Source organism: Ostrea edulis, chromosome 1 (genome assembly GCF_947568905.1).
Source record: "Ostrea edulis chromosome 1, xbOstEdul1.1, whole genome shotgun sequence".
Taxonomy (NCBI): domain Eukaryota; kingdom Metazoa; phylum Mollusca; class Bivalvia; order Ostreida; family Ostreidae; genus Ostrea; species Ostrea edulis.
The window spans coordinates 85402385-85429649 of NC_079164.1; the positions used below are offsets into that span (position 1 = coordinate 85402385).

At 36.0% G+C, this 27265-nt stretch overlaps 1 protein-coding gene and 2 long non-coding RNA genes across 8 annotated transcripts in view; 1 reads left to right on the forward strand and 2 right to left on the reverse strand.

Annotated features, from left to right (window-relative positions):
- Positions 1 to 1310: 1310 nt before the first annotated feature.
- LOC125677237 (uncharacterized) lies at positions 1311 to 8444 on the reverse strand. Its single transcript, XR_007371005.2, has 3 exons — positions 8260 to 8444; positions 3159 to 3221; positions 1311 to 3014 (listed from the first exon to the last, which is right to left on the reverse strand). It is a non-coding gene; the product is annotated as an uncharacterized LOC125677237 (long non-coding RNA).
- Positions 8445 to 9181: 737 nt separating this feature from the next.
- Positions 9182 to 27265, forward strand: part of LOC125677185 (protein CBFA2T1-like) — a 47208-nt gene continuing 29124 nt past the window's right edge. For 2 of the 6 annotated variants that reach the window (XM_048915192.2, XM_056163822.1), the window contains exon 1: positions 26085 to 26339. In XM_048915192.2, the coding sequence (XP_048771149.1) occupies positions 26312 to 26339 (28 nt within the window). In that variant the 5' untranslated portion in view covers positions 26085 to 26311. Of the gene's footprint in view, positions 9399 to 19874; positions 20121 to 26040; positions 26340 to 27265 lie in introns of those variants that run through there. The other 4 variants (XM_048915216.2, XM_048915224.2, XM_056163860.1 and 1 more) reach the window with 4 other exon arrangements.
- Positions 11272 to 26576, reverse strand: LOC125677242 (uncharacterized). Its single transcript, XR_008802724.1, has 4 exons — positions 26445 to 26576; positions 25750 to 25799; positions 17113 to 17264; positions 11272 to 11824 (listed from the first exon to the last, which is right to left on the reverse strand). It is a non-coding gene; the product is annotated as an uncharacterized LOC125677242 (long non-coding RNA).

Sequence of the window (27265 nt, forward strand, 5' to 3'; positions counted from 1 at the left end):
AAAATTGATGACGCAATCTACACCCGGAAACGACAACACGCACACATAAACAAAAGGTCACAGATTCTGGTCAGTCACCGAAATGGCCGGGGCAGTCGTCGATATATATATATATCTATACCCAGATGGTTTAGTGTGCTGGTTACATGCTGCTAGGAGATTTGGTTCCGCAGTTCATGAGTTCAACCCTGGGTAGGGGCGGAAGTGGGAGTATCCAAATAAAGTGAAATTTTCAGAGCTTTATATTAAATATTTCTTCACTTAATTAGGGCAGTTATGTTCATTTTTAGTTCATTGCTGATTCTGTACTTTATATATATATATATATATATATATATATATATAATTATATATGTGTGTGTATATGTATATATATAAGCTTATATATATATATATATATATATATAAGCTTATATATATATATACAGTATAATTTGTCCAAACCGGCCTCTGAGTACTCCGGCGCTCTGTCAATTCCGGCCACAAAATATAGTCCCTAACATTTCTTTAACAAATCCTTTATTAATAATTCCCTGTACTGCGGATACTGCGTATTCTGTATATCGGCCGGCTTACACAGTCCCAACTGCTATCAATTAACTTTAATTATCCTGTGTAAACCGGCCCCTCGTTGATACACCACCCTAATTGTTGCGGTCAATTGTATTCGGTGTACACAAGATCCCAACTGCTCGTAATTAGCTCTAATTATCGCATTTAAACCAGCCACCCCACGATGACCAACCTATCGGTATTCGGTCGATCACACGTGGTGTACACAAAGGGTGTCTCCAGGGAAGCCACAGGTAAGTAAAATAGTGCAACTGGCAAGGAGTCGCGATCAGTTTAAAATAAAACCTGATTTTTTGGGGGTGCACTTTTCAATTATGACAGCACCACGCTCGAGGTAATGGCGCTCCCCTTAACGACAGAGACCAGAACTGACATTAAAAGACAAAGTTCAATTAATCGATGAATTCGATACATTCTTGGAATGAAACAAAATCGGCAACAATCCCGTTATGTTTTCCAAAAGCAGGGTTTCCCCTCGTGGACTTCTCGGAGCTCTACGGCGAGTCAGACAGTGATGATATGCAGTTAGTTAGCACAACTCGCAATGTCCGGTCGATCACTCGGCATTCCATTAGTTTCCGTTTCACAAATTGAGACAGTTGAAAGCAAAACATTTACAATGAAAGCTGGGAAAGACAAATTTTAAACGAACACAACACAAACTTGACGAACGTCCATAATGTATCACTTGATAACGGCGATGATGTAGACGAAATCGGCAATTTACCAACAGAAAATTGCGCGAATAATTCCCAGATTTTAAACTGTTTAATAAAAATTAAAACTTTTTCAAATGAGCACGACAATAAAACACTGACATTTATATTTTTACATTTTGAATTCTTTTGTGATATATTAAAACGTTAGCAATCATTACACACGTATGCATAGATAGTGAATACAAGGGAAGCAACTCTCATTATTGTCAACATTCTGCACTCCGGACTCTGTGCAAACCGGCCAATTTCTTTGGAACCACACATAGCCGGTTTAGACAGATTATACTGTATATTAAAGCTTTCTAGGCAGATAGATTCGTCATTTCCAAATCAGGATCGTTTCATGCATTATGAATAACAATGTGATTGAATAAATACTTACAAATTGTTTTTAAAATACCATTTACAAAATAGTATTTCATTCATTACACTGGTTTGGCTTGATTTAATTGGAGAACTGGATATGTATGTAACAATAATAATTGAAGTATTAATTAATTACCACCATGCATCATAATTTAATGCAAGAAAATTGAGAATTATATTGTTTGTTATATGCTAATAATCCCAGTACTGCAAAATATACCAAATAACAATGCAAAATACGTTTGAAAAATATACATATAGATGTATTATTTTCTCATCCTTTCTTCCTCACAGGCATATTGGACATTTTAAAAATCTATCATAAAATTATCTTCCTGGGCATAGTTTGTTTATTGAAAGACTAATTTTTTTTTTAATAGAGTTTTAAAATGTCGAGTGCCTGTGCTTTTTCTCTTGTGCTCTTTAATATATAATTATGATTATATTGGATACATAATTGTACATTTAAATGGCTTGTCCTGAGCTTGTTTACAGAAAGCAATTCATGTATATTGAAATATGTCATCAATTTTCAATAAATGAGAGTGTTTGGAACTTTTCATGTGATGTAACTTCAGGCTATAGGTGATTAGAAGATTTTCAGACTGGTTCCCTACTACATCAATCAGCCACCCCTGCTCTCCACAGAGAGATAGCAGGGAAATGTTCACAGTCATTTGGAACACCTCTAGATAGCATTCCTTGAACTTTAAACAAACCAGGTGTGTGTTTGCTTTCAACATGCTCTATCTATATAGCTCTGTAAGAGGCCACAGCTGTGTGTTTTGTGTATACTGAACACAAGACAACTCTGTCTATATGTAGCTCTGTCTTCTGTAACGTTTGGGATGTATATCTTTTTCTGTATCACTGTGGCGCCAGTTTTTTCTCCTTGCATCTGTTTAACTCTTCAACACCACATGCCCTAGCATTTGAATCTTTGAGATTTTACTGATGTTTAATTGATTATTGGAATTCGTGAAGACAGCACCTCTCTGATCTTGTTCTCACACTTCCCAGTTGTAAGTGCTGCCACTGGGAGCTGCCTCTGTGTCTGTTTGACTCTGGTGTCACCCGTTGCAGAAGCCTGAGGCCAACTGAAGAGAATCACTTTGTTTTTGTCTGCTAAGGAAACTCAGTAATGAGTGTTTGTAAATGTTTGTCAAGTCTCCTGATATCTGAGTTTGATTGATACAATTAAGGTCATCTGAGGTCACATAAGGTCACACCAATGGGCAGGACAAAGGATATTCTTTCTGATGGTCAGCTGTCACTTGTTTAACAGTCAAATCAGATATTCAGTATTATTGGGGATCGTGTGGCACTAACTCCACTGTGTCTGAATGTGATGGTTTTCTGTTGAATCAGAAGGAAATACAACATATATTTGACACTATATTTTGCTTTTCTTCAGTTATTTGGAATTTCCCTCCATCTTTGAGAACATTAAATGACTCTACATTTGCCTAATAAATGCAAAAGTTTGATTTTCATATTTACCACAACAAAAGGTCATCCATTGTCCTCGAGAATCTCCACATTAGGCCCCAGCTGCAGAAAATGCTGCGGAAAATGAGAAAATGCAACATTAAACTCAATTAAAAAATTATCCTGCAAAAGCAGGCCAGTTTTAGAATGTCATCTTATTATTTCCTATAATGTAACAAGCAGAAAATGGAAGGAATTAACACATTATAGAGCATGAATGTAGAAATGCATTTTTAATACTGTTATAGTACTCTGTGACTGTGAGGTCCTTTTCCTGGATTCCCCAAATGGAGATGGAATATTTCAATATGTAATTATTATGACGATGGCTCAGGTTGTCATGGAGTCTCATTAGTAAGTGCATGTCGAGTTTTTTTCTTCCATACATTGTGTTCTACACAATTAACAATTGGTAACGATACTTGGGTTAGGAGAACTGTGAAAGTACAGAATTCCTGTGTGTTATCGGTGTGAAGAATTCCATTACTCTGGTAGTTGTGTATCACCCTGACTTCATTTCCAGCCCTTTAAAGCTGACGTGTTGTTACAGCCAGCTCTGTAACAAGTTTCAAGTGAGTGTTTGTTTTTTCTCCCGAACACCAGTAAACTCATCAGGGCAATGCATGATGGGCCTGCCTTCCTCATCTGAGTGAACCCAGACTTTCTTGAGATTCCTCAACATGTGTTTCATATTCAGAGGGCGAATGGCATCTTTTCCAGATTTTGTCAAGCATTGCACATGTTTCTCCCCCTCGCTTGGCGCCAGTCTGTCGCTTCCGAACCTGCATAATCATTTAAAGTTTTCCAGCTACCGAAGGTGAAAATTTGAACCATATGATTTAGCTATGTCAGTCTTGATAAGTTTAAATACTAGACAAGTAATCTTAAAAACATCTGGCGGGAGAAAAACAGGCTATTCTGGTTTTTTGGTGGAATTCATTTCTTTGGTTGTTCTAAGTTTTGACTGTTATATAAGTTGAAAAGGTGCAAGAATGCCAGTAGTGGAGTCTGGGCTATGTCTTTATAATTTCTCATACTCTCCAACACATCTTTTACATTTTTTCCATATTACATAAAATTCAAGGAATTCGACCTGCCACATTGACATGTGAACATGTGCCCCTATTGAAAGGTGGACGTAGAGGTAGTATTCTCTGGGGGAAAGTAGGGCAATGATTCAGAATTGTGCTCAAACAGGTCAAAGAGCAGAAATTGTACTAATAGAGAAAATATCTGGAATTGTACTGATAGGGAAAATAGCAGGAAATGGTAACTAATATAGAAAATAGCTGGAACTGATAGAGAAAATAGCTGGAATAGTACTCTTACAGTGAGCCAAAGAGTTGGAATTGATGGAAGATACCAGTTTTTTTTAGCCAGAATTGTACATTTAGAGGGAAGAGAAAGATTGTAAAAATTTAATTTGGCTTTGATAGTAAATTCCAGGGTAACTCATAAAAGTTCAATGGGGTCCTTTATGTAGTTTTCCGCAGATGTTTGCATGAGGTGGGTCATTAGTATGGGAGGATTTCAGAGTACCTGGAGAAAATTTGTGTGTTGAGTGAGTGACCCCCATACACTCTCATATACAACCACTGCCAATATTGATGATCAAACCCAGGTCATAGAGGTGAGCTACCTGTCTATAGTGTACAGGCTACCTGTCTATAGTGTACAGGCTACCTGTCTATAGTGTACAACCTACCTGTCTATAGTGTACAACCTACCTGTCTATAGTGTACAACCTACCTGTCTATAGTGTACAGGCTATCTGTCTATAGTGTACAACCTACCTGTCTATAGTGTACAACCTACCTGTCTATAGTGTACAAGCTACCCATCTATAGCTACATAGATTAAATGGAATGAAGAGGGGTTTTACCTGGATATATACCTGGTTGTAAAATCAGATTCTGAGAGGACATTGATATGCATGTACAATAGCAGCATTTTATTATGTTTCTTTGTTTTTAAGTATTTTATCATCATTTTTTAAGATCCACCCACAAAAATTGCATGATATTAAATGATTACGTATTAGTACATGTAAATTGTTTTTAGAAAGCACATACTATAATTGAAGGTAATCAATGTGATTGCCACAGTCGGTTGGACCACATGTTACCTTGACAGCACAGATGTCACATCTAGCAGCTGTATCGTAAATGTAACAGGCTAGCCAGACTCTGTAGTTTACCTTTGTTTGTAGCTCACCTGTATTTGGTATAATAGGTTATTTAGCTCACCTGTGTACTGTACAACAGGCTATATAACTCACCTGTGTACCGTATAACATGTTATATAACTCACCTGTGTACTGTACAACAGGTTACATATAACTCACCTGTGTACTGTATAACAGGTTATATAGCTCACCTGTGTACTGTATAACATGTTATATAACTCAACTGTGTACTGTACAACAGGTTACATATAACTCACCTGTGTACTGTATAACAGGTTATATAGCTCACCTGTGTACTGTATAACACGATATATATAACTCACCTGTATACTGTACAACAGGTTATATAGCTCACCTGTGTACTGTATAACACGTTATATATAACTCACCTGTATACTGTACAACAGGTTATATAGCTCACCTGTGTACTGTACAACAGGCTATATAACTCACCTGTATACTGTACAACAGGTTATATAGCTCACCTGTGTACTGTATAAAAGGCTATATAACTCACCTGTATACTGTATAACAGGTTATATAACTTACCTGTAAGCTATATACAGGTAATATAATATAATGCAGGGAAAAAAACATATTGGGCGAGGCGTATTTTTTTAAAGGACCCGCTATGTCTTCATAACTAATAGTATTTGGTCAGTGACTATGTAACAAAAGGAATTGAACATTTAACGGTAAGGTTGATAACAGGAGACAATATATATTTTTTTAGCAACAACAAAATCAAAACTTGCATATGATCAAAATTACAATGTAAATAAAGCATAACACTGATGATAGAAGCTCTTTATTTTGTAACTTTTCTTTTGAATTGATCAGTTGTTTCTTTTTGTGACTTTTGAGAGTTTCTTTTGAATCAATCAGTTTTTGGGGTTTTTTTAATTATTTTTTCTGTGTCTAATGATGCATACCATTTCGAAATATTTGTGTTTTGTTTACATCACATGATAACTCATGACATCATAATAGGCACACTGACAGGTAAATGTATGTCATGACATCATAGTAGGCGTTGACAGTGTATTGAATTTCTAGTGACAGAATATATAGGTAATACTCTAGCTGCACTCACAGGTCTGACATAAACCAATCATTAGCCAGCATTTCATTCAGGAAATATCAGAGATGGGGTTAAAACAGGTTATTTAGCTCAGCTGTGGTGTATTAAAAGCTAGAACACCTAGTTATAGTGTGTAATATATATTTTGACCATCTCAAGTTCAAGTTCTTTATTATCCTTGAGCCAAACGGCTCAGCAGAAACAGAATAACATAAATATGGTATATACGCAGACACCAACTAGTACTAGCTATTAACCAATGATTAATTTCTATTACCCCATTATTTCTGTAAGGCCAATTAAAATTAATTGATAGATTATTATCCCCGCCCGCCCCTAAAAAAGGGCCCATCCCGATTTTTCAAACAAACTTGCTTCCCAGTGACATATGAGTGAATTGATTAAAGTCACAGAATGTTGGTTTTATATCTTCTACCAAGGATTCTTTGAATGTTAGCTTGATTAACACTTTGTGTGATATGCCATTTGTCATTATTTTTTTCTCGGGGAAATAAAAATTAAAAAATTAAAAACTCCCACCCGCCCCATATTTTTGGTGACCCTGGATGATAATCTACTAATCAAGTTGAATTGGCCTTAGCCTGTGTGTCAAGTTTCACTCAAACACTATATATGTTTTACTGTGTTTCAATATAAATCATAGTTATTAGCCTATGTGTCCAGTCAGAGTCAATCACTATAATGTTAAACTGTGCGTCAAATCATCATTACTAGCCTACATGTATGTATCGAGTCGCAGTCAATAACTATATTTATTATATACTTTCAATTTCATCTCTTCTTTTTTCTTTAAAAGTTTGCAGGCATATATCGTCTGATATATGCCTGGAAACATTCCGGCCTGCAAACATTACATCACAATCAATACACAAGCAAATTACTACGTCGTTAATTTTAAAAGTTTTCGTGTTTTTCATCTTTTTACTCAGTTAAATCAATAAAGAAATTGTTAAAAATAAATTATTGATAGTTTCTAAATGAAATTGAAAGTATATAATAAAAAGGTTATAGACTTTGTGGGGGAAAATATGATGACCTCGTTTTTTGTCGCGGACGGACCTCGCAAGCTCAGTCCGTCTACGCGCCAAAAAACTTGGTCGTCATATTTTCCCATACAAAGTCTATAACCTATAAGTATTGCCCTGTATGTCAAGTTGCAGTCAATCACTGTATATATTAGCCTGTCAATCACTAGTCATTTCTTTCCTTGATTTAATTTGTTTTCTCCTATTGCTGCTGTATAAATGTTTTACATCACTCCTCTGGCCATCGTTGGTTTCCTTCACTCTGAACTTTGCCCCATGCTAGAGAAACCAATAAGAGAAACTAGTACACCGTCTCTTGCTCCATTAATTACCGTTATTTTTTAGAACTGTTGTTTGTTCTTTTTTAACCTCAAGTTTGAGAATACACAGGTGTGTTGTTCCTTTTGTTTATAGATTCTATTTCAAGGTACGTTAATATTCTTGATAATTTAATAAAATCTTTAATAGTTTAAAGGGTAATTGAAATTGAAATATTATAGTCACAAGACTGCAATACTTCATTAAGTTGCCAACATGTTACAGAAGATTTTGGCAGGATTATTCATTTGCACAACACTTACTGTGTGGCTTTTTCCAGTATGGACAATACAATAGGTATAGTAAAAGTCAATATTACGACATACGTTGTATATTGTAGAAGTCAATATTAGGACATATGTCACAGCAGCTGTCCACGGTGGCTACATTGGAGAAATGAGATGTTAGCTAACAGAGACAATTGGTTAGCAATATTCTGAATAATAGGATTCTGTAAACAGTCAACTATAAGGGGTAGCTTACAAAAACAGACTTTGTGTGCACACTTCCAAAAGCACAACCTTTTGCAGACCAATTTCCCTCGCTGTTTGTCTTTGGACCTGTTGCCATTTACAAGTGGAGAGCAGGCACTCAAGTCTGAAAGGAATTAGAAAAACTGGAGTGTACAACATATGGCAGTATTATAGAATGAAACACATTGTCTACAAATTATAAAACCATTCTCTCTCTCTCTCTCTCTCTCTCTCTCTCTCTCTCTCTCTCTCTCTCTCTCTCTCTCTCTCTACCATGTGTCATGATTTCAGAATTGTGTTCCCAGTATTGAAAGAAAACCCCTGCATGACATTCACTAAAATTTTGTGATTTAAATCAAAGAATGATGAAATAAATTCTTAGGATTTCTCTCAATTGAACTAATCAGGTATCAATGATAAAGTCGATATATAAACAGCTTTAGGACAACCATGATCTCATCTTTAAACCCTGTCCCCTGGTCCCGATCAGCCAACAGGTCATTGTGCGATTTATGGTGTTTTCATACGAAACAATCATAGTTTACACAACAAATCCTACCTGGTTTGTCATTGTTCTGTAATCACTTAATTACCCCAAACGGTTTGTTTGTGCAGTATTTATCACCACTGATAAATTGATAATTGGAAGTCATCAGTAAATGGGAATGAAGAGAAAAATACATATTAATTCTGTGAATCTTTTGTGACAGAATTGAATTTTATTTTTTGGAAACTTTGAAGGTCAACATACTGTATGTACTCTGGTATAGTCATCACACCTACATGTAAACCCCAAACTGGTCAAATGATGTTATTATAAAGGATATCTCCATATGATTGCTACAAAGACAAATTGTTTTGGTAGCTTAACCAGATTGAATGCTCTACACTGGCACACTGTTATTGTAGAGATTTATTTTGTTGTTCTAAAGGGGAGAGCCGGTGGTAAAACCAATCACAGTGATCCCAAAGTCCAGCGGTAGACTGGAGTTCTATGTGTCTGGATAAAACCTGGGACCTCTACAAGCAACAGCATCTAACTGACCAACACAACAAGTGCCACAACACAGAAACCTAGGCAGTCTGACTACTTAGGGCACAACAACCTCGTAAAGCAGCATTTGAATTTTTGAGTGTCAGCTTTGTCAGGTAATATTATAAGTAACAGATTTATATGAATGCCAGATGGGGGGGGGATGTTGGTTAAACTTAACACCTACAGTCTGCATCTAGAGTTCGTGGTCTTCATGTTGAGGAAGTTGGTCATTGACCGATGGAATATATGAAATTGGCCTCAACACAATGCATTTAAAATATGATTTAGTGGTCATTAAAATTTCATGGAGTCTGACCATTGTTTTGGTGGCCTGATCTGTACAACTAGCTATGTCTGAAAGCAAATGTCTAAAAATTTGCTTTTGATTAAGATATGATGGATAAAACTTACTGACATTTGGGAGGCATCTTCATCAACTGCAGAAGACCATATATAGCTCAGTTGGTAGAGAACCTGAACCTACAGTTCAGGAGGTCAGAGGTCATTTTTCTTATTGATCTGTCCTATTACACAATATACATATAGAACTTGGTCTGTTGTTATAAAAAATTAATTTGAATTTCAGATTTGCTAAGAAACAAATGTAAGGAATTACACAACTACAGTGAGAGTGAGTGGTGGTGAAACAAGATTTGTGATAGGTATATGTTACGTATTGGTACACATGTAACACCTTGTATTGGTTATTAACTGACAGGAGTGTACACTAAGATAAGTACTGCAACAGTACCTGTCACCTTGAACAATAGATACACAGACTTAGAACATGGCACCAAGGATGAGGAATTGAGAAATCAAATTCCTTTCTTGAAGGGAGATTTCATGCAATAGAGATTCATGTGACAGAGATTTCACTCACAATAGATTCTGCTCAATAAAGATTTTACTCAATATCTGAGATTTCACTCAATATACATGATTTTCACTCCGAATAAGCTCAATAGAAATTTCACTCCCCCCAAAAAATTCACTAAATATTTGAGATTTCACTCAATATAGATTCTCTCTCCAAATAAGCTCATTAGATTTCACTCAAACTTTGATGTATGAGAAAGTAACTCCTCAGGAGTTAGACTATAAGATACATGTATTTATCATGTAGATCCAAGCTGATAAAATCTGTTTCAGTTTACTGTACAATGTAAAATATGCCCAAATAGGATATTAAGACTCAAAATCTAGAGATCTTCAAATTCAGAGATATTTCAAAGTATTTTCCAAATATATTTCATTTCAACATTAACCCAATCTAATTAAAATTAGATCCTTTGATCCGCTCATGTATATTGCTACACAAGGTGTAACAATATACGAGAGCTGATCAAAGGATCTAATTTTAATTAGATTGACATTAACCAATCATTATTGCATGTTGTAAACTATTATTTACTAATTACACAATATTTGATATGATAAAATGATATGATTGATTGTATATTGTTTAACTTCCCTCTCAAGAATATTTCACTCATATGGAGATGTCACCCGACCATTGGTGAAGGGCTGCAAAATTTAAAGGCCTATGCTCGAGGTTTACGACCTTTGAGCAGGGAGGGGTCTTTATCATGCCACAGTCCTGCTGTGACATGGGGCTAGCTTGGTTTAGGCGGTCTCATCTGAAGGACCACCCCATTAGTCGCCTCTTATGACAAGCAAGGGGTACTGAGGACCTATTCTTAATCCCCACAGGGTGATGAAATGTAAAATGTTTATACTTTTATTGTATTTAAACAATAACTCAATATGCAAAACAAGATTTATTTATTTAGATATATTTGGAAATTGTCACAACAACCACATTCTTTGAGTAAACGTGCAGGTTTCTGCACTGAGCTAAAAAATTCTATTTAGGTTGGGTGTCCTTAATCTAGATTGTGTGATGGAGTACAAACAGTGATCAGAGTGATGGGGCTGGCTACTATGTAAAGTATTTAGGACAGTATTACTCCATTCTCTAATCAATGACAGCTGTGATGTCATAACTGATCTATAGATTACAGGTTCATGAGGCCTAAGCCCATTAATTCTGGCAAATATAGTTTTAATTGTTGCCAGAATCTCAAATCTGTTTTATGATGTTTATATCTTACATTACACTTTGGACCATTTAATCCCATCTACCCTAGAGAACTTGCCATAGGATTTATCATTATGGATAGGCAAATCTGTCAAAGGGAAGATATCTTGTCTTTTGGAAGAGGACTAAGGTTTATGATGATTAGTTCCTAATTCTACATAGCATAATCAAAGTTTGGTAGCAGGGAATTTCAAAATCAATCAATCACCACCATACTTGCCAACTTTGAGAAAAATGGAAATATCAGTAGCTGAGGGCAACAAGCCTATGGGCACGGTGGTGTAGCTTTTCTATCAGTATGGTCAGGTGAAGCACTTCTATGAGCACTGGTGAAGCCCTTCTATGAGCACTGTGGTGAAACCCTTCTATGGGCATGGTGGTGAAGCCCTTCTATGGGCATGGTGGTGAAGCCCTTCTGAGGTTTGGGGAAGGGGCAAATCCCTGAAAGAAATTCCAAGCATTTCAAATGTCAATATGAAGTATTTTTATGCCCCCCTTTGAAAAAGAGGGGGCATATTGTTTTGCAACTGTTGGTCAGTCAGTCGGTCGGTCGGTCTGTAGACCATGTGTTGTCTGCTCAATATCTTTCGACCCCTTTGCTTGATAACAACTAAACTTGGTACAGGGGTTGCCCCTGGAGAGTAGATGATCCTTATTGATTTTGAGGTCATATGGTCAAGGGTCAAACTGGGCATAGGAATATACTGAGCATTCAATGTCTAGAGAACCCTTTGCTTGACAGACATCAAACTTGGTACACCAGTACATCTTCAGAAGAAGATGACCCCTATTGATTTTGAGGTCACATGGTCAAAGGTCAAGGGTCAAACAGGACATTAGAATATACTGTCTGCTCAGTATCTTGAGAACCCTTTGCTTGACAGACATCAAACTTGGTACACTGGTACATTTTCAGGAGAAAATCACCCCTATTGAATTTGAGGTCACATGGTCAAAGGTCAAGGGTCAAACTGGACATTGGAATATACTGTCCGTTCAATATCTTGAGAACCCTTTACTTGACAGACATCAAACTGGGTACACTGGTACATCTTCAGGAGAAGATGATCCCTATTGATTTTGAGGTCACATGTTTAAAGGTCAAGGGTCAACCTGGACATTGGAATATACTATCCGCTCAATATCTTCAGAACCCTTTGCTTGACAGACATCAAACTTAGTACAGTGGTGTATATTCAGGAGGAGATGACTCCTATTGATTTTGAGATCACATGGTCAAAGGTCAAACTGGACATAGTAATATACTGTCCACTCAATATCTTGATAACCCTTTTGCTTGACAGACATCAAACTTAGTACGCTGGTACATCTTCAGGAGAAGATGACCCATATTGATTTTGAGGTCAAAAGTCAATTGTTGAACTGGACATAGTAATAAATTGTCTCCTATATTTTAAGAACTATTTTCTTGATTGACACCAAACTTGGTACACTGGTACAGCATAAGGAGTAGATGACCCCTATTGATTTTTAGGTCACATGGTCAATTCACTCTTGACATAGGAAGATATTGTCTGCTCAATATTTTGAATTGATGATACTACTATCAATTAAATGATGTGTGTGTATAACCCTTTTCAATTTTGCACCATGGGGGGCATATGTGTTTTACAAACATCTATTGTTATATTCAAGGTTACATACTTTTTCTACAGCTGTAGCGTATACAGTCAAACCTGCATTAATCAGCACACGTCACCTGCGGGATTCAGTAAAAGTGACCTTATAGTACACGTCACCTGCGGGATTCAGTAAAAGTGACCTTATAGTACACGTCACCTGCGGGATTCAGTAAAAGTGACCTTATAGTACACGTCACCTGCGGGATTCAGTAAAAGTGACCTTATAGTACACGTCACCTGCGGGATTCAGTAAAAGTGACCTTATAGTACACGTCACCTGCGGGATTCAGTAAAAGTGACCTTATAGTACACGTCACCTGCGGGATTCAGTAAAAGTGACCTTATAGTACACGTCACCTGTGGGATTCAGTAAAAGTGACCTTATAGTACACGTCACCTGCGGGATTCAGTAAAAGTGACCTTATAGTACACGTCACCTGCGGGATTCAGTAAAAGTGACCTTATAGTACACGTCACCTGTGGGATTCAGTAAAAGTGACCTTATAGTACACGTCACCTGCGGGATTCAGTAAAAGTGACCTTATAGTACACGTCACCTGCGGGATTCAGTAAAAGTGACCTTTATAGAGAGGTGACCTCTCAATAGAGGTCCGCTCTATAGATAAAAACAACTCATTATGACATGCTAAGTAATAGATAAGTTTAATTGTTCATCCAATCGTTCAAAATCGATCTAATTAGACCGATTACATTCTTGGGATAACACCATGCTTATAATTAGTTGTTTATATTATGTGCAATAACAGCACATTCGGAAACCATCTAACTTAATTCGGAATGTAACACAAAGGGAGAAATGCATCGGATTGAACCCGACTGACCGCTACCAGAAGATAAAGCCCAGATGTAGGTTAATGTGACAATTTGAAATGGCCGCTATGCACGGGGGAAGGGGGGGGGATAGCGATTTCGGGTGAAATTTGATGACCGCTGATTGTGTTACACAGGTGGCTGCTTGATAGAGTTATATGGGATTTTTAATTGTGAAGGAATAAAATGTCCATATAAGACAAGTGACCACTTGACAGAGGTGACCACTATGGCAAGTTTGACTGTAATTAAGTCAAATGTGCAGGTTTTACTGTAACCTGTAATTTTTTCAAGACTTAAATGGGATGTATTGATATTGTGAATTTGATTCTTTCTTTTAAAAACATGTCATCCCCTGAGGCCTTAAATGACTAGAGGGTTGTCAAAGTTTGCCACAAATGGAAAGAATGTCAATATAAAGGGGCTGTACACGCATGTTTACATGTAACATGTTGTTTTATGTGATGACTGTAAGAACAGTTATTGCTGATATGCAAGTGAATAATAATAATTTGTCAGCATTACAACAATGCCTTGGTTTTTAGGTGTGTGGAATTCCCCTAGTTCTGTTTGTAGTAAATTAGGAAATTGTTTTATTACGAAATCAAATTATCTTGACAAGGCTCTGTCAGGCAAGACTCTAGTGATCTACAAAAATATTTTTTTTATTATTGTATACAAAAATAATTTTAAAACCTTTAAGTTCTGTGTAGTCATGACTACTGACAAAGCATTGTCAGACTGATTCAAATGTACGTAGTACAAAAGTGATTTCATACTTTTAATTTCTGTGTAAATGAAATTCTTTTGGATATACAAATTGTTATTTCTTTATAATTAGAAAGTAAAGTTTTCACCTTATAATAAGTGAATGAGCTGCAGCATTGGAAATTATAATAGTAAACTGCATGGTATTTTCTTTTACAATTAATTGATTAGCATTAATTTAGACCATCAAATGTCCAATTCTCACCACTGATCAATAAATTAAAAGCTTTATTTTCTAAATTATGAAAATACCATTCAAAACAAATAGTCCTGTATTTGAAATGTGTGATGTCATTGGAGGTACAATCAATTTCCTATACCAGCACTGTGTGATTCCGATTCTGAAGCTGCTGTCTTCCCAAGCCACTTGGCTTTCATCAATGTTCCCTGAGAAAAATGCCACACTAAAACAATGCAACATAATTTAAACAAATATTTGGTGGGTCGAAAAATTAGCATATTAATATTTTTGACTTGCAGATGTTGTCTTAATGTTCATTTCACAGATACGAGTGCGACAAGTTTCAGGACTGTTTAAATGTTGATTGTTAATAGCTTACATAAGATCTGAACTTACTTTTAATTGGTTTTGAATTTTTGTTTACCAAATTGTGATAACCTTTTGCTCCTTGATATAAATGTTCAGTCCACCTTGTGAAAATATACTGCACAATTAATTGCAACTTATGTTTGTGAATGACTGAAATGTTCTTGTGAGTAACTGCTGATAGTGAAAAAAAAAGCATTTTGAATGCTGTTGATAATACAGATGTTTCTCTATGTTTGTAATTTTATAGATATATATATGTGTGTGTGTTTGTGTGTGTGTGTGTGTGTGTGTGTAAAGTTTAATGAGTATTTACTTGTATAATCTGGTATTGTCAATCCAATTGAAAACATATGATAAAATAATGCATGAATAGAACTTTTACAGCAGGTGTAAGTGCATGTTTGATGTCAAATGAAAAGATATCTGTCCATTTCCAAAAGTATTCTATACAGACTGTGATTATGAGGTGGGTAGTACTGATATCCTTGACTCCTGATCATCTGTTGACTAGACTCTGAAAGTAAGACAGTTGCTGGCAGTGCTATTTACGATGCACATGTGTCTGATACTATTGGAGGTTGATGACCCCCCTGCACTTATCATAAAGACTGCAACAGTACAGTACAAAAAATGCAACAATACAGCACAGTACTAGGAACAGTACACCAGAGTACTAAGAATGTAACCAGAGTACTAAGACTATAACCAGAGCACTAAGAATATAACATTTAACATGGAACAGGATGCCGTATTGCCTGTCTACCACCAAACAGTAGAAAAGTCATTGGGAAATTTAAATTTTTTATCTATACCCGATGTATACATTTGAAAGTTCATTAAAAAGAATTTCTTCTAGACATTTTTGATGCCAGTGTAAATATTCCTTATTTAAACAGCAATAGACATATTTGTTCTCATTTTATAGTATGTTAATGGCTGGAGAAATGACAGATCTGAGTAATGTATTTTTTCACCTTTTCTGATTTTAAAAGAAAATTATTTTGTATTGCTTTGTTGTGGTTTTATAGAAACCGCACATTGCATAAACATTAGAAGTGGCTTATTAATAACCATGTTCAAATAGCATTTGGATATCTATAAGTGGAATGTAAAGGTTTCTATGATAATATTAGTTTATATAGATTGTATCTTTTGAAAAATTTTGTCCATATACATTTATAGCAGTAAATAAATTTTTAAAAGTCAACAAATGTGAGCAAAAATTCAATGTGACTGAAAATGAGTACCATGCAGCGAATATCATTTATACACAGTAATGTATAGCAAGTGCATCGTGTGTAGCAATGGATTAAGATCAACCTGTTGAAGCTGACAAATAATTTCCATGATTTTCTAGATTGTTGAGTTAAAAATTCTAAGAGAGGCTGATACAATATGCCTGTTGTTGTGACCGGGCTATCTTAGAGAAATGAGTAGTGAAATATCCAAGATGGCCCTGTCTAAAGGAATTGGATGTCATCTGTTTTCCTTCAAAGAGTCCCTGGCTCAGCTGATTAGCCAGAAATTGACAAGGAAATTGATAAATGATACAGAAATCAACATTGTTTTCAGACCAATGATCATCTGCACTTTCTCTCTCCTTTTCTCCTCTCTGTATTTGAAGGGGTTTAATGTCTGTCACAGTTTCTCATTAATCTCTTGAAATCAGGTTCGTCCATAAAAAAAAGTATATAGAAAAACAGAAAATCAGACTCCACTAATAGCTTCATTGATTATGCTGTTATTTGCACACAATGACTGTAAGTATAATATACAAAGGTACACAGCTTGTGGCTCTTTCCTTTTTAAGTTTATAGATCCACTGTTTGGCTAGAGGGCTTACCTATCAGGATAACACCAGATCATGATTATAGCCAGTCACTGTGCCTCATTAATGACAATCAAAGTGCCTCGGTTTCACAGCATCTTATACGTACCTATGTATAGCTCTTACAGTTTCGATTGTCCTTGTCCTTCATATTTCATTGAAGGTTATGGTCATTTGAAATGCTGTCCCCTAGCTTGCTTGATTTAGATTTCAATCCCAGCTCTTCTTGAATCCACCACAGAAAATTTTGAGTCCAATGACCTAGAAATTAAGAACATAAAAATTATCAGTCCAATGCCTCCTTCACACAAATGTCGATTGGGCATTATTTTTCCCTTTGCTATATAAACTACATAAAAATGAATATACACTGTATTCACACCATTAAGGTGAAGCGGTAAAGAATAAGCATGCAGGGGAAAATATTACAATCATCGTGAAGTAGGGGAAATATTACAATCAGCGTGAAGTAGGGGAAATATTACAATCAGCGTGAAGTAGGGGAAATATTACAACAAGCATCAAGTAGGGGACATTAAGGCCAATTAAAATTAATTAATAGATTATTATTCAAACTTCAAAAAAAAATGGGACGGGTGGGAGGATTTTATTTTTTATTTTTCGCCATGGTATTCTCGACCTCGAAAATGCCTTCTCTCATTGAGAAAAAGCTTTATAAATCATAATTACATGTGTATTTGGGTTTCTAAAAGGCAAAGTGAAACAAAGTACGTTTACGATACCGGACCGGACATAAAAATATCCGGAAATCGTAATTTTGAAAAATAAAAAAAATCGGGGCGGGGCGATTTTCGAGGGGCGGGCGGGAATGATAATCTACTAATTAATTTTACTTGGCCTAATAGTACAAGCATGAAGTGAGGAGGGGGGGGGATATTACAAGGGTGAAGTGGAGAAAAATAATACACATTCAATTTGCTTGTACTTGAATCCTTATATATATGGTTAAGGGAGCAAAATGACTAATTATAAGTTTACACAACATTTTTAGATGTTAAAGGAAATTTTTTATTTTTTAACGCCAAAAGACGATGGCATGCAACATATTTTTCTCTACATACACAGTTGCGTTAAAATTTATTGAATTCAAATATTGTCTTTGTGAATCACTTCAGATTTAATGCAAATTGAAAATATGATTTAATTGCATTAAACTTTCTGTGTGAACAAGATATTACTTTCAAGAAATGTGAAAGAAAACCCCTGAAATAGACAGCCCCATTGACAGTGTCAGGGGGAATGCCTAATGCCCTTCATCTGTAAGAGGAAACATAAAACTGGCAAGCTTTAGGATATGTTTTGTGAAATGAAAATAATTCTATTTAATCTCGAAACACATATCGCCTCGACAAAAATGATTTGATTATTTACATTCTTTGAAAGTCTTTGGAATCACATATTGTCATGGACATTTTCTGACTGAAGGAACAAATTAATGTAATCTGCTTGCATGATGGGACCATGCATGCTGCAACTTTTTCCTGCTTCCTCCCAGAATGACTGAGATTTGGTGAGTTTAGTGGAATGACTTTATCAGAAGACCAGATGGTGCATCAGAACAGGCCTAATTTCTCTAATTTCATTTTTTCCCCTGATGGAATTTCCAGATTGGAGGGAACTGGCCCGCAGTTTGACAGGACTGCTGTTTAATTTTCTTAAAACTCTCCCAGGAATATTGGAGCTGTATTGATTTGGAGGGGGGTCGACATGCATAATAGCTGCAATGGTACCAGATTGCACAGTGTATGCCAGCCAACACAAATCTGTGAATTCCCACTGGTCTCTGGTTTAGAGGGGCTAATTGGATGATGACAGTAGCTGGAAGACCCTTTTAAAACCTCACAGATGTATCAAGATTTGCCCAATTGTCATACCATATATACTGTACCTGAAAATATGATTTTCAGGAAAGGATGCAGATAATTTTCAAAAGGAGGGTTTAACTCTTTGTGCTACTTTTTCTGTTCCTTAGATGGGGTGTCCAGACTCCTATATAACTTCTTGTTATGATTTCCTTACAAAAGGAGAGACAAATTCACGTTGATTTTGATTCTTTTCATTTCTATGGAAATCACAGGTTGCTGAACTCAGGAGAAAATATACTTATGTACATAACTCCTCTCATAGTCTTGGTGTTTGTACGAGTATTGCAGATGAGCCCAATTTTCTTTATTATTTTCAAGAAATTGCAGGTAATTGTACTTGGTAAATCTATGGAAATGTAAACATTTGTAAAAACCTGATGTAGAACTATGCAGGGTTTTTCCCCATCTACTTTCATGCCAGGTTTGTTATATGGGTATCAAAGATATATATATTCATCATGGTATGGATTTTGATTTTCTGTAATTTTTATAGAGATTGCACTTTGTTGAATTAAACAAATTATGAGGGATTAGCTTCAAAATTGGACACTAAATGTGTTTTGATTCTGAAGATCATTTAGGCAGATATGCATTGAACATATGATGAAGACATTGCCTTTCATGATTTGTTTCTGGTGTGCCTCTGTCAGGTTGTCCAAGCTTTTACTCCGCGGGTGTGTGTATAGTTTGATTTGTCCTTGATATTTATTCCTGCACTTATGAATGCCTCTTTGTGGGTTTGTTTACAATTGTGGTGAAGACAACTGTTATCTATATCCTTTTTGAGGTGCATGTGATTTCCTGAATCTGTTCTTCCTGAGTGCTTATCTCCCCTGGAAGTGCATTCCAGTGGTTCCGGCTTTACGTGAAGACCTGGGAAACAGGAAACCACAGCCTATGTCACTGCTGTAGTGAACACTTAGGGTGGCGATTATCGACATATGAACAGCTACTATAAAGACAATGGGATTAATCTAATTGTACTGTCGAGTGCTAGGGATAGCTGTGGAGTTACTAAGCTGGACCTAGAGGTGGATAGTATTTGTTTACTCTATACAAGATGAGTGAAAGATTCAAGCTCTTGGTATACAGTTCAGTGCTCAGATTGATCATTGCTGCATTGCATCAGACCATTACATTGATGTGGTGCATAACTTTTCCTTAGATGGATATCATATACACCAGTGTCTGATGCATTTCCTTGACAGATATTTATAATTACACTCAACAGGTTAGTGCATCAACATCATGTACACCCTATTCACTTTCTACGCCCCCTCCCCTCTCCCAGTCTGTGTGTCAATATCTAATCTTCCCCAGTCACTTCCTACATCACCCTCCACTCTCCCAGTCAGTAGGTCAATATCACTTTCTACACCCTCCACTCTCCCAGTCAGTGGGTCAATATCACTATCTACACTTCCACTCTCCCAGTCAGTAGGTCAATATCACTTCCTACACCCTCCACTCTCCCAGTCAGTGGGTCAATATCACTATCTACACCCTCCACTCTCCCAGTCAGTAGGTCAATATCACTTTCTACATTTCCACTCTCCCAGTCAGTGGGTCAATATCACTTCCTACACCCCCTCTCCCAGTCAGTGGGTCAATATCACATCCTACACCCCCTCTCCCAGTCATTGGGTCAATATCACTTTCTAAACCCCCTCTCCCAGTCAGTAAGTCAATATCACTTTCTACACTGCCTCTCCCAGTCAGTAGGTCAATATCACTTTCTACACCGCCTCTCCCAGTCAGTGGGTCAATATCACTATCTACACTTCCACTCCCAGTCAGTGGGTCAATATCACTATCTACACTTCCACTCCCAGTCAGTGGGTCAATATCACTATCTACACTTCCACTCCCAGTCAGTGGGTCAATATCACTATCTACATTTCCACTCCCAGTCAGTGGGTCAATATCACTATCTACACTTCCACTCCCAGTCAGTGGGTCAATATCACTATCTACACTTCCACTCCCAGTCAGTGGGTCAATATCATTATCTACACTTCCACTCCCAGTCAGTGGGTCAATATCTGGTCCTCCTCAGTTACTTCCTACACCACCACCCTCCGCTCTCTCTGTACTCTTTCAAAAAAATTCAAATCATTTGCACCAAATTCCAGGTTTTCTTGCTATTCAAAGGAATATATATAAGAGAACTCAAAATTTCTGCTAAATCTGCAAAGATTTTAACCTGTGGCTAGTGGAGATAAGCAAAGTGAAAACATTTAGTATTGTTAAATGTAAATCAGATTCAGGAAAGAGATTTTAAATTACACCTTTTAAAAATTCCTAGTCGTATTTGGTCACAGTAGATGTTTTAGGTGTACAAGAATAATGAACTTGGTCGGTTTTAGGTGTACAAAAATATGGAATTGGTCATTCACATAAGATTTTTTGGGTGTACAAGAATATGGAATTGGTCATTCATGTAAGATTTTTTAGGTGTATAGAAGAATATGGAATTTGATCATTCACATACAATGTTTTAGGTATATAAGAATATGAAATTTTTGCTTGTTATTGAATTTAATGATTTTAATTTTATGATTCACTTCTATGAACTTGTGAAACATTTTTTTTTCCAGTATTACATTAGAATATAAATTTTTACAAACAAGGTTGAACTGCTTTCTCTACATTAGTAGAGGACATGTGGACTTAAAAATTCCTCAGTGAAAGGATTATGATATTTCAACCATAATCAAGTGCACAGATTAAAAAGGAAAACAATTATAAGTTCTACTCATTAGTTGATGTTGTTAAAATATGGACCATATGGCTCCAAGATTTGCAACACTTTAAATTTGGCTCCATCTCGGAGAAAGGGAGAATTATTTGAAGAGGAATCAATGCTTAGAAATGGAGGTGATGTAAATTACAACAATACCATATGTGCAATATGGAAATTCATTATCGAGGAGTGGTTCTCATTATTGGCAAAGTTCATTTTTTACTTTCCACTCAGCATCTGATGCCCCTATGGAAATCTCATGCCCGAGTTCCAGGGATCTCAGAGATTCCGTCATTATAGAATCCATGCACACCAAACTTATAGATGTGTTTTTCATTGATATGAAGGTTTGTATTAACACATTGATTCCAGAAAAAGTCCTGGATCTATTTGGTAAAACACTATTGTTAAGAAGGAGAATTTAATAGGATCATGTATCACATTTAGCTTACTCTATACTTGGGAAGAAAATTCAAGAATATAGAAAAAAATTGATTATTGATTTACAGAAGCTGGGCTTGAAATTTACATCATATCCTCTATCCAGTAGCAGCTGTCTGTCTGCAAAAGCATGGTTGAAATACCTTTAAGGCCATTGTAATAACACCCTGTATACAAGCACTCTAAGAGTTACTGCATACTCTTTGTTTTTATGATAGTGTAGAGTTTCTTTTATTTTGGGAAGAACCCCTTGTGGTTGTGGGGGATAACCCTCTGTATCCCTGTAAATGTGGTTCTATTGATGTCTGCTACCCTGAGCAGCTGGTACCGTCCCTCAGGAGCTCGTGTCCCAAGCAGTTATCGATATATGTATGTGTCAACCAGCAAATGGCTGTCCCGATATACCGAATAACAAAGAAATATATACGTACATTATATATAGAGAGAATTGCATGTTCATCTCTGTCCAATTTCAAACCATTTCGTACAATATTGAATGGGTGAATTTAAAACAGGGTAATTTGAAATTTTTTCACTGTACAAAATCAGTTTTTGGTGCATTTGAGGGAGAATAGCATGCCCCGATAATTTCCTGTATGTAATATGCAAGTGTCAAAGAGCATATGCTAGTACAATGAAACCTGTTTGATCTGATGTGCTCTGAGAGACAAAAGTGCTAGGCATACATATGCTAGTACAGTGAAACCTGTTTAATCTGATGTGCTCTGAGAGACAAAGTGCTAGGCATGCATATGCTAGTACAGTGAAACCTGTTTAATCTGATGTGCTCTGAGAGACAAAGTGCTAGGCATACATATGCTAGTACAGTGAAACCTGTTTAATCTGATGTGCTCTGAGAGACAAAGTGCTAGGCATACATTTGTCATTGAAAAAAAAAACTTAATTTAGCTATTGATCTTAATATAGTGTTTTATTTTGGTAATTTTACAGATATAAGATCTTATGCCATTTAATTTCATTATATTGTTTTTTTATTGTTTTAAATTATTCCTTTTTTATGCCCCCGAGATCGGAGATCGGTGGGCATATTGTTTTTGTCCTGTCTGTCATTCTGTAATTCTGTCATTCTGTGTGAAACTTTAACCTTGCTAATAACTTTTGAACAGTAAGTGATAGAGCTTTGATATTTCACATGAGTATTTCTTGTGACAAGATCTTTCCGTGGGTACCAACATTTTTGACCCCGTGACCTTGACCTTGGAGTTTGACCTACTTTTTGAAAACTTTAACCTTGCTAATAACTTTTGAACAATAAGAGATAGAGCTTTGATATTTCACATGAGTATTCCTTGTTACAAGACCTTTCCGTTGGTATTGAACCTTCTGACCTTGACATTTGACCTTTTAATATTTTTTTTTACATTGGTCATAACTTCTAATTGGTAAATATTAGAGCTTTCATATTGTAAATGAGCATTTCTTTTAGATATTTGCCCTTGTGACCTTGGCCATCTTCGGAATTGGCCATTATCGGGGGGCATTTGTGTTTCACAAACACATTGTTTACTGTTGTAAAGCGCCTAAGAGTAATTTGTTTTATATAAGGGGCTATATAAATTTCATTTATTGTAATTGTCAATAGGCCCTGTGAAATACTTCCAAAACTACAAGAGATCATCCACACAATTCATGTATATTTATAAAGCTGATGACCCCAAGTGTTTGCATGTATATACAAACATATGGGTGGATCAAAGCCTCTGTATGGTGCCATGTACTATCTAAACCTATCTGGAAAACAAGGGATTTTATTTAATTTTACCCAATTGATGGGAAAAACCGATGTGGCCACATGCATCAGCTATAAAAAAAATTAATAAAATCTGAATGCATCAATACAACAGGAAATGATTTGTATAAGTTTCATTCTGATTTGGGCTAGCTGTGGCCATTTCATATTTATTTTTGAAAAAAACTTTATTAGAGAATAATCTGAGAAAATTAATAACATATCTGATGATGTGTATAGATTTTTTAGAAGTCTTAAGTGATTATTTTGTCCTCATTCTTATAAAATAATGCTATGACCATGTTTTGTAAAGATGTCTAGGCGGCAACCGGCAGGAACATGCAGAACATGAGCAAATATGCACATATATACATCGTCAAATATTATAATTTATGTTACGAAGAGGTGTAAATGTCTCTATGACTGATAAATTTATAGATATGAAATTCATATCAGTGAGGTATTTATAAAAACCATTAAATCTCTGCACAAAGAAGCATCTTGCTTGTCGCTCTTCCATGATGTCAATAAATGTTGATGTTATTTGCTTTTTTTGGTAAGAAACAGTGCTATGTTTAACTAACTCTTAAAAGAAAACTATTTGAGATTTAAGAAAAACTTCATGTGTTCTGACAATGGCATATATTTGGACACCTTAAATACACATATTTAATTTGCTGAAATATGAAGACAGCTAGGGCTGATTTTGATGCTGACTGTAGCTCTTTTTTGTTGGATTAGACAGGATGTTGGATAGCACAGAGTAAATAACAGTGTAGAGAACGTGGAAAACAGAAAATAGGGTGGGGAATTCACAGTGAAGCAGAGTACACAAGTGTCAGGTTACACAGGTGTCGGGTTACACAGGTTTAACTGTTGCTGATGATACTATGCTATTAATCAACAAGAAATATCAAAGCTCAGGGGTTATACATCAACTTAATCCCATTAATTTATTGCTGAGGTGAATAGTTTGCTAAACACTGCATGTACAAGTCAGGCAGTGAATATAGAAATTTCCTTCAAGGTTTATGTCTTATCCTTGATAAGTAGATAACTTGGGGGGATGTGGATTTCATAGCTCCCTGGTAGATCTGCTTATTAATAAACCAGAATATTCTGTCATGAAGCCTAGGTTCTGTGACACAATGGTCTCTTGGGGTTGTGGTGTGCACATGTCTCGCTCATTCAAAATGGATGAGGTTGCTGCAGAAACTCATTTCCAGGTCTGGAGTCAAACACAATACCGTTAATGTCATTAAAGTGGCCAAACCTGCTCTCTGATGGCTTCTTAGTTGTCATTGATCCAAGGAGGATTCATTTAAAATCCTAACAATTGATATCCTGATAGGATCTTGATAAGTACGAGTTTGATAATTTGATTGATATGATGGCATCATGAAATTAATAATCTTTCAATATTTTTCATCTTTAGAAAATTAATATAAAGATAATTCTCAGTTTAGCTGACAATATGTAATCTAATTCTTGATATGATTGCAGTTTGGACAAAGTTGTTAAACATTGAGAAATGTTTTCTATGTGAACCGATTTTTATTGTGATTACTTTTTGGTGTGGATCAATCTGCAGACAAGATGCCCATGGAACTTTTTTTTTTTTGTGATTCACCCAGTGAAGATGTCATGTTGTATCTCATCTTGATAATCAAAATGTCAATCAGAGGTTCTGATCCAGTCCTGCATGTTTTCATTATTCACCATTAACGTATTATTTTTATTAAGAAGTTGAGACATGAAGCTCTACAGTTTCTTGATATTTTGTTAATGAACAGATTTCTGACACAGTGACAACAGCTTTTGTTGACAGATGACCTGGGACTTGTTCACCAGCAGGCTCAATATCATACACGGGTACTCCACTGCTGATGGAATATTAAAAACCTTCTAATCAATTAGGAGACTTACCATATGGTGTCCCAATACAGCACACAAAAGATCAAAGTACTGCACCCTACCTGTCAATACAAACTGCTAATTAATTAAACAATTTTATGAATTTCATACCTTAATTTCAGAAAATCAGATTGAAGTGTCTGAGGCTTATCACAATAAGTTTTATTGTTTACTAAAATGATCAGCAAATAATTTTTATTTGATATGGAGAGAACCAAGGTAAGTGTTTAAAAAATGAAGGTCATTTGTGAATACCTACACGGATTACAATGCATGTGTAGATTATTAGAGACATGTGCAGGATTTCCCATCTGCCATTGAACACACTAACACCATACTAACACTGGGCAGCTTATCTCCCACAAGCCAGGCAGGAAATGTGACTAATTTCCTACAGGAATTTTGTAGCAGGAAGCCCCATACCCATCTTTTGAACACTCTTCCGGAAACATTTATTGATGAGATTGGAATGGTTCCTCATTTTTAGTGTTCCTCAGATGCTGGAACTCACTGGCTTATTTCCCTTTATTTTTGGAGTTACCTGCCCTGATTGTTTCATAATTTCTTGTGTAGAATGATGCTGTTGAAGACAGTGATTTCAGGTTAGTAATTAACTTTCAATATCTGAATTACAGAGGTTCTGTTCGTTTAGTCTTCTTCTATGGTTAATAATTATTATATTACCTCAAAAATAATTATTATATTACCTCAAAAACACTTATCTGCACTTTCTCACATTTGGCCTTATTCCCTCTCACAGCCAGAGCAGAGTTATCTAAATTCAGATGGACAGTGGTGTGAAATGCTTCAAAATTTCCATGACTGGCATTTTCATTGGAAACATATGCATATAACTCCCAACTAAAACACAAAATAGGCAGAAATGGAGGATCACTTAAACAGTTATATTTTTATTTGTTGGTTTTTTTCCAGCAATATGTTTAATGTCTCCAACTCAGTACATAAGGAGAGGGGACATTATAATGTGTGGGCTCTGGATTTAGCAGATGGTTTGACTCAATGTCATTATCGAATGATACACACTATCTGACCAAGAAATGCCGCATTTCATATTGATGAAGTACAGGGGAGAGGCAGGTGCAGAACCAGCATCATTGTTTTAAAACACAACCTGAGAAAATTATGGTAGGATCGATTGATCCCCTCCCTTGAGTGTGTATTATTTATTCATTACTAATTGTTTTTCTCTGTACATGGGTGAAGGTTGAAAATAATCAGAAATATGAGGATATGAATTATAAATCAGATTTCTGTTCATTTGTCAATGTGTTTGCATGTTTTATTTTACCTCCACACACTGATTCATCCACTGCAATGGTAAACTGTGACCCCCCCCCCCCCTCACAACACATATTTACATGTAAAATATGCCCTAATAGAAATAATCCAGGAAGGGGGGGGGTATATACTTTAGTATTTTGCTGTATTAGTAGTAAAAAATTAGATGCCTGTCCCCTCACAACATGAATATACTGGGATCATGAAGACTTTATTTCTGGGTGAAAGG